Source organism: Hemiscyllium ocellatum, chromosome 31 (assembly GCF_020745735.1).
Source record: "Hemiscyllium ocellatum isolate sHemOce1 chromosome 31, sHemOce1.pat.X.cur, whole genome shotgun sequence".
Lineage (NCBI taxonomy): Eukaryota > Metazoa > Chordata > Chondrichthyes > Orectolobiformes > Hemiscylliidae > Hemiscyllium > Hemiscyllium ocellatum.
This window is the reverse complement of record NC_083431.1, coordinates 3,099,992-3,116,667: the sequence shown is the minus strand read 5'-3', so window position 1 is coordinate 3,116,667 and position 16,676 is coordinate 3,099,992. Positions and strand designations below refer to the sequence as shown.

At 47.5% G+C, this 16,676-nt stretch overlaps 1 protein-coding gene across 1 annotated transcript in view; it reads right to left on the bottom strand.

Moving 5' to 3' along the window:
- The window catches only part of LOC132830214 (forkhead box protein N1-like), a 63,669-nt gene that overhangs the window by 217 nt on the left and 46,776 nt on the right, over positions 1-16,676 (bottom strand). Inside the window, exons 7-8 of the mRNA XM_060847745.1 lie at positions 7,654-7,861; positions 5,596-6,054 (exon numbers count right to left, since the gene is read on the bottom strand). Coding sequence (XP_060703728.1) covers positions 5,596-6,054; positions 7,654-7,861 — 667 coding nt within the window. The remainder of the gene's footprint in view (positions 1-5,595; positions 6,055-7,653; positions 7,862-16,676) is intronic.

Sequence of the window (16,676 nt, the reverse complement as noted above, 5' to 3'; positions counted from 1 at the left end):
CATTTGTAAGATTTGAAACATGAGCTTCACAAACTGAAATCCACCCTATCCTCAATCTTCACTGCCCATTCCAATCCTCACTGCCCTTTCCCAATCCCAATCCTCACTGCCCATTCCCAATCCTCACTGCCCATTCCCAATCCCGATTCTCAGTGCCCATTCCCAATCCCAATTCTCACTGTCCACTCCCAATCCGCATTGCCCATCCCACTACTAATCCTCACTGCCCATTCTGAATCCTCACAGCCCATTCCCAATCCTCACTGCCCATTCCCAATCCTGATCCTCAGTGCCCACTCTCAATCCCAATCCGCACTGCCCACTCCCACTCCACACTGCCCACTCCCAATCCCAATCCAATCTGCCCACTCCCAGTCCCAATCCACACCACCCACACCCAATCCCAATCCACACTGCCCACTCCCAATCCACTCTGCCCACTCACAATCCCAATCCACACTGCCCACTCCCAATCCCAATCCACACTGCCCCCTGCCAATCCCAATCCACACTGCCCACTCCCAATCCCACTCCACACTGCCCACTCCCAATCCCAATCCTCACTGCTCACTCTCAATCCCAATCCACACTGCCCACTCCCAATCCCAATCCACACTCCCCACTCCTAATCCCAATCCACACTGCCCGCTCCCAATCCCAATCCACACTGCCCTCTCCCAATCCCAATCCACTCTGCCCACTCCCAATTCCAATCCAATCTGCCCACTCCCAATCCGCACTGCCCACTCCCAATCCCAATCCACACTGCCCACTCCCAATCCCAATCCACACTGCCCAATCCCACTCCACACTGCCCACTCCCAATCCCAATCCACACTGCCCGCGCCCAATCCCAATCCACACTGCCCTCTCCCAAACCCAATCCACTCTGCCCACTCCCAATTCCAATCCAATCTGCCCACTCCCAATCCGCACTGCCCACTCCCAATCCCAATCCACACTGTCCACTCCCAATCCCAATCCGCACTGTCCAATCCCAATCCGCACTGCCCATTCCCAATCCACACTGCTCACCCCCAATCCCAATCCAGACTGCCCACTCCCAATCCCAATCCACACTGCCCACTCCCAATCTGCACTGCCCACCCCCAATCTACACTGCCCAATCCCAATCCCAATCCACACTGCCCACTCTCAATCCCAATTCGCACTGCCCAATCCCAATCCGCACTGCCCACTCCCAATCCCAATCCGCACTGTCCACTCCCAGTCCCAATCCACACTGCTCACTCCCAATCCCAATCCACACTGCCCTCTCCCAATCCGCACTGTCACCCCCAATCCACACTGCCCACTCCCAATCCCAATCCACACTACCCACTCCCACTCCCAATCCACACAGCCCACTCCCAATCCTAATCCGCACTGCCCACTCCCAATCCCAATCCACACTGCCCCTCCCAATCCACACTGCCCTCTCCAACTCCCAATCCACACTGCCCACTCCCAATCCGCACTGCCCACTCCCAATCCACACTGCCCAATCCCAATCCGCACTGCCCACTCCCAATCCACACTGCCCAATCCCAATCCCAATCCACACTGCCCACTCCCAATCCCAATCCACACTACCCACTCCCACTCCCAATCCACACAGCCCACTCCCAATCCTAATCCGCACTGCCCACTCCCAATCCCAATCCACACTGCCCCTCCCAATCCCAATCTGCACTGCCCACGCCCAATCCACACTGCCCTCTCCAACTCCCAATCCACACTGCCCACTCCCAATCCGCACTGCCCAATCCCAATCCGCACTGCCCACTCCCAATCCACACTGCCCAATCCCAATCCCAATCCACACTGCCCACTCCCAATCCCAATCCACACTGCCCACTCTCAATCCCGATCCACACAGCCCACTCCCAATCCGCACTGCCCACTCCCACTCCCAATCCACACTGCCCAATCCCAATCCGCACTGCCCACTCCCACTCCCAATCCACACTGCCCAATCCCAATCCGCACTGCCCACTCCCACTCCCAATCCACACTGCCCAATCCCAATCCGCACTGCCCACTCCCACTCCCAATCCACACTGCCCAATCCCAATCCGCACTGCCCACTCCCACTCCCAATCCACACTGCCCAATCCCAATCCGCACTGCCCACTCCCAATCCCAATCCACACTGCCCTCTCCCAATCCCAATCCCAATTCCAATCCAATCTGCCCACTCCCAATCCACACTGCCCAATCCCAATCTGCACTGCCCACTCCCACTCCCAATCCACACTGCCCCCTCCCAATCCCAATCCACACTGCCCACTCCCAATCCCAATCCACACTACCCACTCCCACTCCCAATCCACACAGCCCACTCCCAATCCCAATCCACACTACCCACTCCCAATCCCAATCCACTCTGCCACTCCCACTCCCAATCCACACTGCTCAATCCCAATCCACAACACTCACTCACAATCCGCACTGCCCACTCCCACTCCCAATCCACACTGCCCACTCCCAATCCCAATCCACACTGCCCCCTCCCAATCTCAATCCACACTGCCCCCACCCAATCCCAATCCACACTGCCCACTCCCAATCCCAATCCACACTGCCCCCTCCCAATCTCAATCTGCACTGCCCACTCCCAATCCACACTGCCCAATCCCAATCCACACTGCCCAATCCCAATCCACACTTCCCTCTCCCACTCCCAATCCACACTGCCCTCTCCCACTCCCAATCCACACTGCCCAATCCCAATCCGCACTGCCCAATCCCTATCCCAATCCGCACTGCCCAATCCCAATCCCACTCCATACTGCCCACTCCCAATCCCAACCCACACTGCCCACTCCCAATGCACACTGCTCACTCCCAATCCCAATCCGCACTGCCCAATCCCACTCCCAATCAACACTGCCCAATCCCAATCTCAATCCGCACTGCCCACACCCAATCCCAATCCACACTCCCCACTCCCAATTCTAATCTGCACTGCCCAATCCCAATCCCAATCCATACTGCCCACTCCCACTCCCAATCCACACTGCCCACTCCCAATCCACACTGTGCTCTCCCAATCTCAATCCACATTGCCCACTCCCAATCCCAATCCGCACTGCCCACTCCCAACCCTTACTGCCCACTCCCAATCCCAATCCGCACTGCCCAATCCCAATCCCAATCCGCACTGCCCAATCCCAATCCCACTCCACACTGCCCACTCCCAATCCCAACCCACACTGCCCACTCCCAATGCACACTGCTCACTCCCAATCCCAATCCGCACTGCCCAATCCCACTCCCAATCCACACTGCCCAATCCCAATCCGCACTGCCCACTCCGAATCCCAATCCACACTGCCCACTCCCAATCCCAATCTGCACTGCCCACTCCCAACCCGTACTGCCCTCTCCCAATCCCAATCCCAATCCACACTGCCCACTCCCAATCCGCGCTGCCCACTCCCAATCCGCACTGCCCACTCCCACTCCCAATCCACACTGCCTACTCCCAATCCACACTGCCCACTCCCACTCCCAATCCACACTGCCCACTCCCAATCCACACTGTGCTCTCCCAATCTCAATCCACATTGCCCACTCCCAATCCCAATCCACACTGCTCACTCCCAATCCCAACCCACACTGCCCACTCCCAATGCACACTGCTCACTCCCAATCCCAATCCGCACTGCCCAATCCCACTCCCAATCAACACTGCCCAATCCCAATCTCAATCCGCACTGCCCACACCCAATCCCAATCCACACTCCCCACTCCCAATTCTAATCTGCACTGCCCAATCCCAATCCCAATCCATACTGCCATCTCCCAATCCCAATCCACCTGCCCACTCCCAATCCCAATCCATACTGCCCACTCCCAATCCCAATCCACACTGCCCAATCCCACTCCCAATCCATACTGCTGTCTCCCAATCCCAATCCACACTGCCCACTCCCAATCCCAATCCATGCTACCCACTCCCAATCCCAATCCACACTGCCCAATCTCACTGCCAATCCACACTGCCCTCTCCCAATCCCAATTCACACTTCCCACGCCCAATCTCCACTGCTCATTCCCCATCCTCAGCACCCATTCCCCATCCTCAGTGCCTATTCCCAATCCGCTCTGCCCATTCCCGATCCTCAGTGCCCTTTCCCCATCCTCAGTGTCTATTCCCAATCCGCTCTGCCCATTCCCGATCCTCAGTGCCCATTCCCGATCCTCAGTGCCCATTCCCCATCCTCAGTGCCTATTCCCAATTGTAGGAGTCTCCTGGCTGCTAAAACACAGATAAATTGCTAACTTGGCCAAACAGCAAGGGATGCTGGTACGTTGGTCAAGTGAAGCTAAAATCACAAAACCCATACATCAGACACTCTGCCAACACAGCAGCCAGGTACTAATGACATCAGCATATCCTGGACAGACGCCCCATCCACTAAACAAAGGAGTGTTGGCACAGGAAGGCACTGAGTCCTGCTACACAAACAAACATTAGCATGCTATCTAAATAACTGATCATGTTTCAATATATTAAGTGTGCTGCGGTGGATCAGTGGTTAGCACTACTGCGTCACAGCATCAGCGACCCAGGTTTGATTCCAGTCTTGGGCGACTGTCTGTATGGAGTTTGCACACGGGAGATGCAGGGTTACAGGGATAGGGTCCGGGATGGGACACTCTTTGGAGAGTTTACATGGACCTAATGGGCCGAGTGGCCTGCTTCCACACTATAGGGATTCTATGTGTTCTCCATGGTTGGCCAGAACTATAGAAAGTTCCAGAAAACCATCCAAAAAGCTATGAAAAACAGTTAATCTCTTTAATATTCTGGAGGCTTTCCAAAGAGACTAGCATGGCACAAGGCAGAGACCAGGTGACCATCCAGAGACAGAGAGAGAAAATGGAGCCCCATAGTCCCAGAGTCAGAGCAAGAGAGAGAGAGAGTGCGACTGCATTAATCTGCAAGAGACTCAGAAAATATTGCAAGCTAAAAGGGTCAAATAGGATTAGTGACAGTGTTGTTTAGTATTAAAGATTATTGTAATTTGTTTCCTTGTCATGTTGAAACTGTTTCGATTGGTACCAGGTTGTGTTTATAGTGATCTGATTGCTTCAGTATTGTGGGCAAATTCATTCCTAACATTAATTTCTCCACATCTTAGCCCTCAATGGCTGATCCTTAGTCTGAGACTGTGCCCCTTGTTCTAGACTTCCAGTTGGCAGAGGGTAGGGGTCAAGATCTTTTCAACATTGACCATGTCAAACCCTGTAAGGTTTTTTATGCTTTAATGCAATCACCTTGCAGGGTTTTAAACTTCAGGATTCAACGTAGTAAATGTTTCTTTCACTGACTCTAATGCAATATCCTCCCTTAGATAAATTGTGAAGATGTACACAGCACTGCAGTGATGTGGATGGGCAAGTGTTGGGCTGGGGTGGACAAAGTCAGATGTCACATGATACCAGGTTACAGTCCAACAGGTTTATTTGAAATCACAAGCTTTCAGAGCGCCTCTCCTTTGGCAGGTTCCTACAATTCCTCCTGTTATCCCTAATGAGATCAGCTAATTAAAACAGGAATAATCAGCAGAAAATTGACCATCTTACCTTGAAGTTCAAAGTCTACAAGACTGGGATTGAGTGCATCGATGTCTGTGTTGATATCTCCTTCTACAAGGATATCGTGCATATCTTTGATGAGGGAATTCTCTGTGAGCAGTTGGCTGCTGATCTCAGCAATGCTGGCAAGTGGTGCTGTCTGTCCTGGGATGGGGGACTCCTGAGCAGTGTTGCTGTGTGCACTGGGCTGGCCGCGGAGCTGAGGCTGCATTGTTGCATGACCAGAACAGTCCTGGTTCGTGTCTGCCTGCATGCCAGCTTCCCCATATGGATGAAGTTGAGGACTGGGAATTACATGTGGATGTTGGAAGTGTCCCAGACACAGGGAGTGGGAATGATCCTGAACATGCAGCAGAGACGATGGAGCTTGTGGATAGAGAGAAGATGATGTCATCATTGAGGACTTTGTTTGATCAGGTTTTTCTCCAATTAATTTTTCCAGTTCATCTACAAAAAAGAAATTCTGAAATTTATTGTTTACATTCGTACAGCTCCATCAATCACTCTGGGTCACTCCCACAGTGTCCAGTTACTCACCAGTCACTCTGGGTCACTCCCACAGTGTCCAGTTACTCACCGGTCACTCTGGGTCACTCACAGTGTCCAGTTACTCACCGGGCATTCTGGGTCACTCCCACAGTGTCCAGTTACTCACCAGTCACTCTGGGTCACTCACAGTGTCCAGTTACTCATCGGGCATTCTGGGTCACTCTCACAGTGTCCAGTTACTCACCGGTCACTCTGGGTCACTCTCACAGTGTCCAGTTACTCACTGGTCACTCTGGGTCACTCTCACAGTGCCCAGTTACTCACCGGTCACTCTCACAGTGTCCAGTTACTCACTGGTCACTCTGGGTCACTCTCACAGTGCCCAGTTACTCACCGGTCACTCTCACAGTGTCCAGTTACTCACCAGTCACTCTGGGTCACTCCCACAGAGTCCAGTTACTCACCGGTCACTCTGAGTCACTCACAGTGTCCAGTTACTCACCGGTCTCTCTGGGTCACTCTCACAGTGTCCAGTTACTCACTGGGCATTCTGGGTCACTCACAGTGTCCAGTTACTCACCAGTCACTCTGGGTCACTCCCACAGTGTCCAGTTACTCACCGGTCACTCTGGGTCACTCTCACAGTGTCCAGTTACTCACCGGTCACTCTGGGTCACTCACAGTGTCCAGTTACTCACCGGGCATTCTGGGTCACTCTCACAGTGTCCAGTTACTCACCAGTCACTCTGGATCACTCACAGTGTCCAGTTACTCACCAGACATTCTGGGTCACTCTCACAGTGTCCAGTTACTCACCAGTCACTCTGGGTCACTCACAGTGTCCAGTTACTCACCGGTCACTCTGGGTCACTCTCACAGTGTTCAGTTACTCACCGGTCACTCTCACAGTGCCCAGTGATCAGTTAAACATCAAATTAGCTGTAATTTTCAACAGTCTATAATATTTTTGTGTCTGTAACCCTCTGGGACATGCTGAGGTATTGTGAGATAGTATAAACTTGCATGCTTCTCTTTAATTACATCAAACGCAGCAGGCAATGAAGATCTGGAATGAATAGGAAGTGTTGGAAAATTCCAGTTAATTAGGCAATTTTATCCTACACTGGAGTTTTAGATTAGATTACTTACAGTGTGGAAACAGGCCCTTTGGCCCAACAAGTCCACACTGACCCGCCGAAGCACAACCCACTCATACCCCAGTTCTGCCAGGTAAACTCACACCAGAGCCAAAGCAGGCTGTAACAAGCTGTGGGATTGGTCACAATAGCGAGTGTTAAGATTAGAGTGGTGTTTGTAAAGCACAGCTGGTCAAGCATCTTCAAGGAGCAGGAATATTGACATTTCAGGCAGAAGCCCTTGATCAATTTGATTCCTGATGAAGGGCTCCTGCCTGAAACGTCGGTTTCCTGCTCCTTGGATGCTGTGCTTTTCCAGCACCACTCTGATCTTGACTCTGATCTCCAGCATCTGCGAGTCCTCACTTTCACCTGCAATGGCCAGTGGTTCACTGACCGGTTTGCTGCCTTTGCCACTTGCCTGGTTTGGCCATGCACTTTCTCACAGCTCCTGGATCCTTCCTTCGCCACTTCTGCAGCTCTTCCTGCATCTTCTGGATCTTACTGGGGTTCAGGGTCCACAAGCAGCCTTTTCTCGATGTACCTCCAGACTTGTTTTCCACTTTTTCGAAACATTTATTCAGGGACAGGTTGTGTCGCACTGAGTTTTTCCAGCCATCTGGTGCTGTCTGCAATGACATGGGGATAATCTTTATTTCTCCAGGATAACCCTGCCCCTTGGGGAAGAGTCTTTACCATTTTCGTGCCAGCCATGAGGTAGCTATTTTCCAGCACCTTAGCTCACAGTGTCAGGGTGATCCCAACGTTGTCCTTACTCAAGCTCCCAGCAAGCAAGTGTTATGAAGGTGTTGGTGTGTACTGTACCTTTAGGAGAGAGAGAGGAAGCGAGCAAGGACTGACTGAAAGCACAGTGTGCTGAACAAGGTAACAATGTAATATCTGGTTGACACAATTAGTTGGTGTTATGTTCCTATTTAAATTTAAATTCAGCCAGTTTCAATTATGTCTCAGAGACCAAAATCCAATCGGATTTGAATTTTACTGTTTGGGATGATGTCAAACTAATGAAATTATTTGATGTTTTATGGGTATAACATCGGACATTTTGAACAGTTAGGGGAAGAACAGCAAAGAGCAGCCAAACAAGCAGCAACATAAAGCCAGCCGGATAACTCTCTGAAAGGTACCCGTCCGTCAGACACTTGTGCAGCAAAATCAACCAAGAAAAATCTACAGAGAAAGTTCAACATCCAAAGACTGGGATTGAAAGTGATTTGGCATAACTTTAAGAGGGAACTTATCGGACCAGTATTGGAGGTACAGAATGGGAGGTAAACGACAGGGTTAAGAGAAAGAAGTTGTAAAGAGTTGTTGTTTTAATGTTCTCTTTTGGACTTAAAGAATAAAGTTGTTAATTTTTACTTTCAATAGTGATCTCTGAAATAGTTCTTTTCCTCAAAATTTAACAGGTTACGGCACGAGGTGAGCTTCTCTGTGTGTCAGATTTAAATTAGCAGAGAGGTTTTTCCCCATGTCGTAAAACGTGGGGGCTCGTTGCCAGATTTGGGAATGATTTGGCAGGATTGACACCCCTTGTGGAGGACCCCAAGGAAAATCAGGAAAGTGAGGACTTAAAACAGAAATATCCTGGTATTTTCCCAGATTATGTAGTAACCAAATCTCCCTATCATATGTCACTGCACAAAGCAAGAACTAAAGAGAGGGATGAAGGAGTTGAGGTTCAGTGAGCGAATGCCCTTTTAGATGTAATGGTGCAGGAAAAACCTGAAAAGGCAGAGGGTCAGACAGAAGTGTTTAGTCCTGAAAGACAAATAGATTTGCAACAACAAGACAAAACGTTAAAAAATATTTATGTGGATGCATATTCCAAAAAGGAGGCAGAGAATATTCCAGAGAGTTATTATCTGAAGGATAGAATCCTAAGGTGAAAATGGAGACCACGGCAGATTAGTGCAGAGGAGAATGGGCCGAAGTGCATCAGATTGTGTTGCTGATAGCATACGGACAGGAGGTGTTACGGGCAGCACATGAACTACCTGTAGGAGGTCACTTAGGGATATGAAAGACTCAGGCTAAGGTACAAAAATATTTTTATTGGCCTGGAATGCACCAGGATATGGTTATCTTTTGCCGTAATGTGTCATAAATGCCAAATGGTAGGCAAGGCCACAGGCGGCAATAAAACCAGCACCTCCGTTGCCAATTCCCTCATTTGAAGAACCTTTCACATGGTTTATGATTGGTTGTATAGGTCCCCTCCCAAGAACTAAAAGTGGGAACCAGTATTTGTGAACTATAATGGATGTGTCTACCAGATTTCCAGAAGCAATTTCATTACAGAGTATCAAGGCAGAAAAGGTGGCAGAGGAGTTAGTAGCTTTCTTCATGTGGTGTGTAAAAAGTGAGGTCTGCAGATGCTGGAGATCAGAGCTGAAAATGTGTTGCTGGTCAAAGCACAGCAGGCCAGGCAGCATCCAAGGAACAGGAAATTCGATGCTTCGGGCCAGAGCCCTTCATCAGGAGGGCTTCATGTGGTGTGGGCTGCCCAGCAAGTTTCAGTTGGACCAAGGGTCAAATTTTACTGTTAGGCTATTTAAGGAGGTTATGGATAGCTTAGGTATACAGCACTTTATATCCAGTGTGTATCATCCTGAATCCCAGGGAGCTTTAGAAAGGTGGCATCAGACCCTGAAGACCATGTTGACAGCGTACTGTCAGGGTTACCTCAATAATTGGGATAAAGGTCTCCCGTTATATCTGTTTTCCATTCGAGATGCCCCAAATGAATCTACTCAGTTCACTCCCTTCGAGTTAATATTCGGTCATGAAGTGAGAGGCCTTTTGTAATTAATTAAAGAAAAATTGATAGGACCTAAGTCGAAGATCTCACACTTCGGTTATGTATCTGAAGTAGGGAGAGACTAAATTGAGTAGATAAGTTAGCTAAACAGCATCTAAAGAGAGCAGAGTGTAGAATGAAGTAGGTGGCAGATAAAAGCTCTGAGACTCGGATGTTTTCCCAAGGGGATGATGTGTTAGTACTGTTACCAGAAATAGGAAATCCCTTCAAAGCCAGGTTTAGTAGTCCCTAATAAATTGAGAAAACATTGAATCAGGAGAAATATCTAGTAAAAATGCCAGATAGAGAAAAACAGTTTTGGGTATGTCAACATGTTGAAACCATATTATACTCGAGAGAAAGAACTGGAGAAACAGGTGTTAGTTACTGCCCCGCAGAATGAGAATCAAATCCAGATGATGTGGATTTTGATGTGCCTCAAAATAGATTAAAAAATAAAGACGTCCTTGAGGAATGGAATAAGTTTCAAACCGGACTGCGTTTGAATCAGTGATTCTGCGTGGATTATTGGAAGGTCAACACTGTTACAAATTGGACCTATATCCAATTCCTAGATTGGAGGACTGTATCGAGAAAGTTGGACAAGCCAGTTACACCACCAAGTTGGACTTAATGCATGGTTACTGGCAGTTACCTTTATTAGAGACTGCAAAAAAAAATTCTGTGTTTGTAATCCCAAATGGGCTGTCTCAGTTTAAAGTGACGTCCCTTGGAATGAAGAATGCACCCACCGCTTTCCAAAGACATGAACAGAGTTGTGGCTGGGTTAACAAACTGGGCAGTCTATCTGGACGATGTAGTGATCTTTAGTAATTCCTGGAACGATCACATGGTACAGTTGGCAGAGCTCTTTGAATGACAAGAGAAGCAAAACTGGTGATAAACTTAAATAAAGCTGATTTTGCAAAAGCAGAGGTGACGTTCATGGGACATAATATTGGTCATGGAAGGTTGACCCCACGGAACGCAAAGACGAAGGCCATTGAGGAATTTCCAAGACCGACCTTGAAGAAAGAGGTGCTTTAATCCTTGGACTCCTCCACCGGCAGAACACAACAACACGACGGCTGGAGGAGGAGCGCCTCACCTTCCGCCTGGGAACCCTCCAACCACAAGGTATGAATTCAGATTTCTCCAGTTTCCTCATTTCCCCTCCCCCCACCTTGTCTCAGTCGGTTCCCTCAACTCAGCACCGCCCTCCTAACCTGCAATCCTCTTCCTGACCTCTCCGCCCCCACCCCACTCCGGCCTATCACCCTCACCTTGACCTCCTTCCACCTATCCCACCTCCATCGCCCCTCCCCCTAGTCCCTCCTCCCTACCTTTTATCTTGGCCTGCTTGGCTCTCTCTCTTATTCCTGATGAAGGGCTTATGCTCGAAACGTCGAATTCTCTATTCCTGAGATGCTGCCTAACCTGCTGTGCTTTGACCAGCAACACATTTGCAGCTGTGATCTCCAGCATCTGCAGACCTCATTTTTTACTTTGATTCTTAGGGTTCAGCGGATTCTATCGGACGTTTGTTCCAAACTTCATCAGCTTAATGGCACCGTTAACCAACGTGCTGAAGAAGAACACAAAGGTGCAGTGGACAGAACCATGCCAGGAGGCATTCGACCAGGTGAAAGCCATATTCACCACCAAACCCGTTTTAGCTCCACCAAACGTTTCAGAACCTTTTAAAGTCGCCATTGATGCTAGTGACATAGGAGTTGGAGCTGCACTTCTACAGGACGGTGAGGATGGGATCGAACTGCCAGCTGGTTACTTTTCAAAGAAAATCAACATCCACCAGAGGAAATACTCCACAATCAAAAAAGAACGATTGAGTTTGGTAGTGGCCTTACAGAATTTTAATCTGTATGTCATGAACAATGGGTTGGATCACAATCCTCTCACATTCTTAGAACATTTTAAACACAAGAATATGAGACTATTTCTTTGGAGTTTTACTTTACAGACTTTTAATTTACAAATTGTACATGTTACAATTACAGATCAATTATCGTGGATTTAACTGATATAGATGAGATTGGTATCTATTGAATGCTATATATATGGAGGGAGAAGTTAATATGAACTGAGATTAAGGTTATGTATATGTCATGGTACTGTGGTTAAGGAATAGAGAGAAAAAAAGCCATCTTTTCATTTTGATGGTTCAGTGTTTTCCTAAGGGAGGAGGTGTTATGAAGGTGTTGGTGTTAAGAGAGAGAAAGAGGAAGCCAGCAAGGACTGACTGAAAGCACAGAGTGTGCTGAACAAGATAACAACGTAACATCTGTTTGACACAAATAGGTGGTGCTGTGTTGCTATGGTACAAAAACAAATTCAAATTCGGCCAATCATGGAGTCATAGAGTCATAGAGATGTACAGCATGGAAACAGACTCTTTGGTCCAACCCGTCCATGCCAACTAGATATCCTAATCCAATCTAGTCCCACCTGCCAACAGTCGGCCCATATCCCTCCAAACCCTTCCTATTCATATACCCATCCAAATACCTCTTAAATGTTGCAATTGTACCAGCCTCCACCACTTCCCCTGGTAGCTCATTCCATACACGTACCACCCTCTATGTGAAAAAGTTGCCCCTTAGGTCTCTTTTATATCTTTCCCCTCTCACCCTAAACCTATGACCTCTAGTTCTGGACTTCCCGACCCCAGGGAAAAGACCATGTCTGTTTATCCTATCCATGCCCCACATGATTTTATAAAACTATATAAGGTCACCCCACAGCCTCCGACGCTCCAGGGAAAACAGCCCCAGCCTGTTCAGCCTCTCCCTACAGCTCAAATCCTCCAACCCTGGCAATATCCTTGTAAATCTTTTCTGAACTCTTTCAAGTTTCACAACATCTTTCCGATAGGAAGGAGACCAGAATTGCATGCAATATTCCAACAGTGGCCTAACCAATGTCCTGTACAGCCGCAACGTGACCTCCCAACTCTTGTACTCAATACTCTGACCAATAAAGGAAAGCATACCAAACACCTTCTTCACTATCCTCTTTACCTGCGACTCCACTTTCAAGGAGCAATGAACCTGCACTCCAAGGTTTCTTTGTTCAGTAATACTCCCTATGACTTTATCATTCAGTGTATAAGTCCTGCTGAGATTTGCTTTCCCAAAATGCAGCACCTCACATTTATCTAAATTATACTCCATCTGCCCATTGGCCCATCTGGTCCAGATCCTGTTGTAATCTGAGGTAACCCTCTTCGCTGTCCACCACACCTCCAATTTTGGTGTCATCTGCAAACTTACTAACTGTACCTCCTGTGTTCACATCCAAATCATTTGTGTAAATGACAAAAAGTAGAGGGCCCAGCACTGATCCTTGTGGCACTCCACTGGTCACAGGCCTCCAGTCTGAAAAACAACCCTCCACCACTGCCCTCTGTCCTCTACCTTTGAGCCAGTTCTGTATCCAAATGGCTAGTTCTCCCTGTATTCCGTGAGATCTAACCTTGCTAGTCAGTCTCCCATGGGGAACCTTGTCGAATGCCTTACTGAAGTCCACATAAATCATATCTACTGCTCTGCCCTTATCAATCCTCTTTGTTACTTTTTCCTCAAAAAACTCAATCAAGTTTGTGAGACATGATTTCCCATGCACAAAGCCATGTTGACTATCCCACATCAGTTGTTGCCTTTCCAAATATATGTACATCCTGTCCCTCAGGATTCCCTCCAACAACTTGCCCACCGCCAAGATCAGGCTCACCGGTCTATAGTTCCCTGGCTTGTCTTTAATGTCCTTCTTAAACAGTGGCACCACGTTAGCCAACCTCCAGTCTTCTGGCACCTCACCTGTGACGATCGATGATATAAATATCTCAGCAAGAGGCCCAGCAATCACTTTCCTAGCTTCCCACAGAGTTCTAGGTTAGACCACATCAGGTCCTGGGGATTTATCCACCTTTATGCGTTTCAAGACATCCAGCACTTCCTCCTCTGTAATCTGGACATTTTGCAAGTTGTCACCATCTATTTCCCTACAGTCTGTATCTTCCATATCTTTTTCCACAGTAAATACTGATGCAAAATACTCGTTTAGTATCATTCCTGATGAAGGGCTTATGCTCGAAACGTCGAATTCTCTATTCCTGAGATGCTGCCTAACCTGCTGTGCTTTGACCAGCAACACATTTGCAGCTGTGATCTCCAGCATCTGCAGACCTCATTTTTTACTCGTTTAGTATCTCCCCCATTTTCTGCTGCTCCACACAAAGGCCGCCTTGCTGATCTTTGAGGGGCCCTATTTTCTTCCTGGTTACCCTATTGTCCTTAACGTATTTGCAAAAACCCTTTGGATTCTCCTTAATTCTTTTTGCCCTCCTGATTTCCCTCTTAAGTATACTCCTACTTCCTTTATACTCTTCTAAGGATTCACTCGATCTATCCTGTCTATATCTGTCATATGCTTCCTCCTTTCTCTTAACCAAACCCTCAATTTCTTTAGTCATCCAGCATTCCCTATACCTACCAGCCTTCCCTTTCACCCTGACAGGAATACACTTTCTCTGGATTCTTGTTATCTCATTTCTGAAGGCTTCCCATTTTCTAGCCGTCCCTTTACCTGCGAACATCTGCCTCCAATCAGCTTTTGAAAGTTCTTGCCTAATACCGTCAAAATTGGCCTTTCTTCAATTTAGAACTTCAACTTTTAGGTCTGGTCTATCTTTTTCCATCACTATTTTAAAACAAATAGAATTATGGTCGCTGGTCCCAAAGTGCTCCCCCACTGACACCTCAGTCACCTGCCCTGCCTTATTTCCCAAGAGTAGATCAAGTTTTGCACCTTCTCCAGTAGGTACATCCACATACTGAATCAGAAAATTTTCTTGTGCACACTTAACAAATTCCTCTCCATCTAAACCCTTAACACTATGGCAGTCCCAGTCTATGTTTGGAAAGTTAAAATCCCCTACCATATCCATCCTATTATTCTTACAGAAAACTGAGATCTTCTTACAAATTTGTTTCTCAATTTCCCTCTGATTTTGGGGGTCTATAATATAATCCCAATAAGGTGATCATCCCTTTCTTATTTCTCAGTTCCACCCAAATAACTTCCCTGGATGTATTTCTAGGAATATCCTCCCTCAGCACAGCTGTAATGCTATCCTTTATCAAAAATGCCACTCCCCCTCCTCTCTTGCCTCCCTTTCTATCCTTCCTGCAGCATTTGTATCCTGGAACATTAAGCTGCCAGTCCTGCCCATCCCTGAGCCATGTTTCTGTAATTGCTATGATATTCCAGTCCCATGTTCCTAACCATGCCCTGATTTAATCTCTCTTCCCTGTTAGGCCCCTTGCATTGAAATAACACCTTCAGAACTCTGGGGTGTAGGCCATCTGGTCAGGTTAATTTATCCACCTTCAGAGCTTTCAGCTTCCCCATCACTTTCTCCTTAGTGATGGCCACTGCACTCACCTCTACTCCCTGACTCCCATGACGTTCTGGAATGTGACTTATTCTTCCATTGTGAAAACTGATACTATTCAGTTCCTTCACCATTTCTTCATTTCCCCATTACTACTTCTCCAGCAATGTTTTCCAGCAGTCCACTGTTCAGTCTTGCCCCTCCCTTACCTTTTAGATATTAAAAAAAAACCCTTGCATGTTCTTTTACATTACTAGCCGGCTTAATGGCATGTTTCATTCCCCCCTGACCCCATTGCTTTTCTATTTAGCCTCTGCTGGTTTTAAAGACTTCCCAATTCTCTGACTTCCCATGAGTCTTCACCACCTTGGATGCTTTTCCTTTTGCCTTTATGCTGTCCCTGACTTCCTTTATCAGTCATGGCAGCCTCATTCTCCCCTTAATATGTCTCTTCTTCCTTGGGATGAATTGCTGCGATGCCTCTTGAATTACCCGTGAGAAACTCCTACCATTGCTGATTTCCTATCTCCCCAGCTCGGCTCCCTTCCAAACAACTCTGGCTAGCTCCTCCTCCTTGTCTCTGGACTTACCTTTCCTCAATTATAATACCATTACATCTGATTCCAGCTTCTCTCTCTCAAACTGCAGGCTGAAGTCTGTAGTCACTACACCCCTGGAGTTTCTTCCCCTTCAGCTCCTTAATCCAGTCTTCCTCATTACACATTAACAAATCCCAATTTACCTGTTCCCTGCTGCTGCAGCAGATATGGATATGTGATTTTCCACATCATTATCCAAGTCATTAATAAATAAGTGAATAACTGAGGTCCAAAAAAGATCTGAGTAGGATACCACTGGTCATATCCTGCTAATTTGATTACCCGTCTGGTATCCCCACTTTCTGTCAACTGCCACTCAACCAATTTCCCGACCATGTCAGAAACTTGTCCTCAATTCCCTGGGCTTCTTCAGTGGGTCTTTATCAAATGCCATTTAAACAACATCGATAGGGATTCCTCTGTCCACTGCTTTCGCCACTCTTCAATAAAGACACCACTTGACTATTGCAACTGAACTCTGAGTGCTGACATTTTATAAACGGGATATTTCTGATACCTTTTTGTTACATTAGAGGTGTATAACTACCACAGTATAAAATAGGGATGCTTTACCTTACTGGATAACCTGATCTTCATTAAATAAAGACACT